The following is a 2364-nucleotide window of genomic DNA, read 5'->3' on the forward strand; positions in this document are numbered from 1 at the left end:
GGAAGCGGGGGAGGAAGCCCCACCTGCCAGCGCCTTTGGAAACGTGGTGCCTGCAGGCGGCCCCGCTGAGCCGTCAGAGCCCCATCTCCTCTCTCCAGCCCGACGGGCTCCTGGCACACGTCATGCTCCCCACAGAGCATGCTCCGGTGCTTGGGGTCACCTCAGTCCCCCACACAGCCCAGGAGAGGCCACTCTCCCACAGGAAGGGGGACTGGTTTCCTCCGAAGCGCTGCTCCCTCCAGGACGGGTCCCCGGGGCAGGCCTGTCGGCATTTCAGGGAGCTCCGCAGTCCCTGGCCTCCCCCAGATCTGCCACGTGGAGCACCTGCAGTTTGTAAGCCCCTTCCCCAAGACTGTGGCCACAGTGAGGCTGTCCAGGCTTCCCACCCACCAGCACCCTGCTCAGCAAACCCCACCTCTGACCCCAAGCCAAACCCCTCTGCGGCCTCCACATACTGTCGTGGCCGAGCAGCCTTGGGGGCGGCCTGGGGCTGGCTCCAGATCATGACCTTGATCACCGGAGGGCCCGCTCTCTGAGCCAGAGGGGACAGCTGGAGGGACAGCATGCCCAGGAGCCGTCCCTGGCCGCAGCACCTCACCTGCTGGCTCAGGTGTGTCCCTGGAAGGTTTCATCCCCAGAAGGATGTCGATGGCCCAGTTCAGGTGGAAGGTCACGTCCTCGATGGGGAACTGCTGGTAATACAGCCACTCGCTGAACTCCATGATGTAGTCGACTTTGTGCCAGGCGCTCTCCGGCTTCTTTGGGATTAAACAGAAAAGGGGTGGCGACGCTGCAGCCCCCACTCGGCACCCTGACACGCACTGAGCCACAGTCTCAGGCACCGGCAGTTTTGTTGCTTCACTTTCTAGAAGCAAATGGTTCGTTCTCACCCTGTAGTCATCCCAGCGAGACTCCTCCACTGGGACTCACCTGGCCGTCCGGGCTCATCACGACCTCAGCCCTGGGCCAGGGGTCCCTGTTCATGTGCAGCAAGTAGGAGACTAGAGGCTGGCAAGGCCTCCGCAGGCCTCCGCTCCCTGAGGACACCCGCAGCCCAGCCCAGTGCCCCCCAGACCCTGTGTGTCCCGCCTGCCCAGACCAGGTTGCTGGCCACGCCGGCCTCGACTGGCCCCTGGCATCCCTCTCCTCAGCCGGTCTCCTCCGGCACGGGCTGGAATGTGCGTGTGAGGCTTTATCCGGGTGGTTCTGTGGTGAACTGGGCTTTGGAGGGCAGAGAAGGTGCCCTGTCCAGCGTGCAGGGTCCAGTCCAAGGCCTGCCCGTGCACAAATGGCCAGTAATGGCCGCACAACGGAATGAAGGCGCCAGCCAGCAGGAGGCGCCCCGGCCTCCCACTTACCTGGCCCGCCCTCACCCCCACACTCTTCATCCCACAGCTCACAGGTGGAGGGCGGGGCTGCCGTGGGTTCTGAAGGTCCGGAAGGCAGGGGGGAGGGTGTGGAGCCGCAGGGGTTTGGGGAATGCTGGACTCATGCAGGTGAGATGGAAGGAAGAGTGGAGGGGGCAGCGGGACATTCGAGGTCAGAGTGGAGGGAAGTCGATGAGCAGAATCAGCATAGAGGCACTGATTGAGGTCAGCGGGAGTGGGCACCCTGGGTAGGGAGGGCCCTGGGTAGGGAGAGGATGGGGGGGGGCAGGAAAGGAGGCCCCAAACACAGGAGCAGGAGGCCGGGCCCTGGGTAGGGAGGGGCGTGGCAGCCAAGGGGAGGAAGTCCTCAGTGGGGAGGGCAGCCAGATGCCCCCAGGCAGTGACAGGCACACAGGCTCCTACACCAGCAACTTGTCCCTCCACCCTGGAGAGGGCGAGGAGAGACGGGGACCATCTGCTGCCCTTGACCTGTGCGTGAAGAACCGCTGTCACCCCTCACCCCATCCCCCCATCACCTCCAGGACTGCTCGGGCCACACCTGCAAGGCCTGGATTGCGTTCTGATAGCAGGTCAACTCTCCGTAGACGTTCTTTGAGTTCAAGGCCAGGCGGTGCCACATGTGGGCCAAGTAATCTTCACTCTCGTCTTTAAACTTCTGTATTTCCATTGTAAAATTCTGGCCAAGTTTGGCCTTCACAAGGACCATATGCTTGAAAATCAAGCTAAAGGAAAGTGAAAGAGGAATTCATTCTGGAATCGAAGGACAAAAATGTAACTATGTATATAATTCACCCAACACGGACATACTGGTCCATTTCCCTACTTACAAAGATAAAACAAAACGGAACCCGAGTTACTTGGGCTTTTGTGTTGTGGTCGATTTTTAAAACTTATTATTTTTGTGTGGACATCGTGTTGTAAATCCCTACCCTTCTCATGATGGGTTCTTCATGGAGAAAAGTCATCAGAAAAGGGA

At 60.4% G+C, this 2364-nt stretch overlaps 1 protein-coding gene across 1 annotated transcript in view; it reads right to left on the reverse strand.

The window, feature by feature from the left end:
* The window catches only part of CFAP46 (cilia and flagella associated protein 46), a 61554-nt gene that overhangs the window by 31539 nt on the left and 27651 nt on the right, over positions 1 to 2364 (reverse strand). The window contains exons 27-28 of the mRNA XM_014550606.1: positions 1927 to 2110; positions 599 to 758 (exon numbers count right to left, since the gene is read on the reverse strand). Of these exons, the coding sequence (XP_014406092.1) occupies positions 599 to 758; positions 1927 to 2110 (344 nt within the window). The remainder of the gene's footprint in view (positions 1 to 598; positions 759 to 1926; positions 2111 to 2364) is intronic.

Source organism: Myotis brandtii, unplaced genomic scaffold, assembly GCF_000412655.1.
Source record: "Myotis brandtii unplaced genomic scaffold, ASM41265v1 scaffold604, whole genome shotgun sequence".
Taxonomy (NCBI): domain Eukaryota; kingdom Metazoa; phylum Chordata; class Mammalia; order Chiroptera; family Vespertilionidae; genus Myotis; species Myotis brandtii.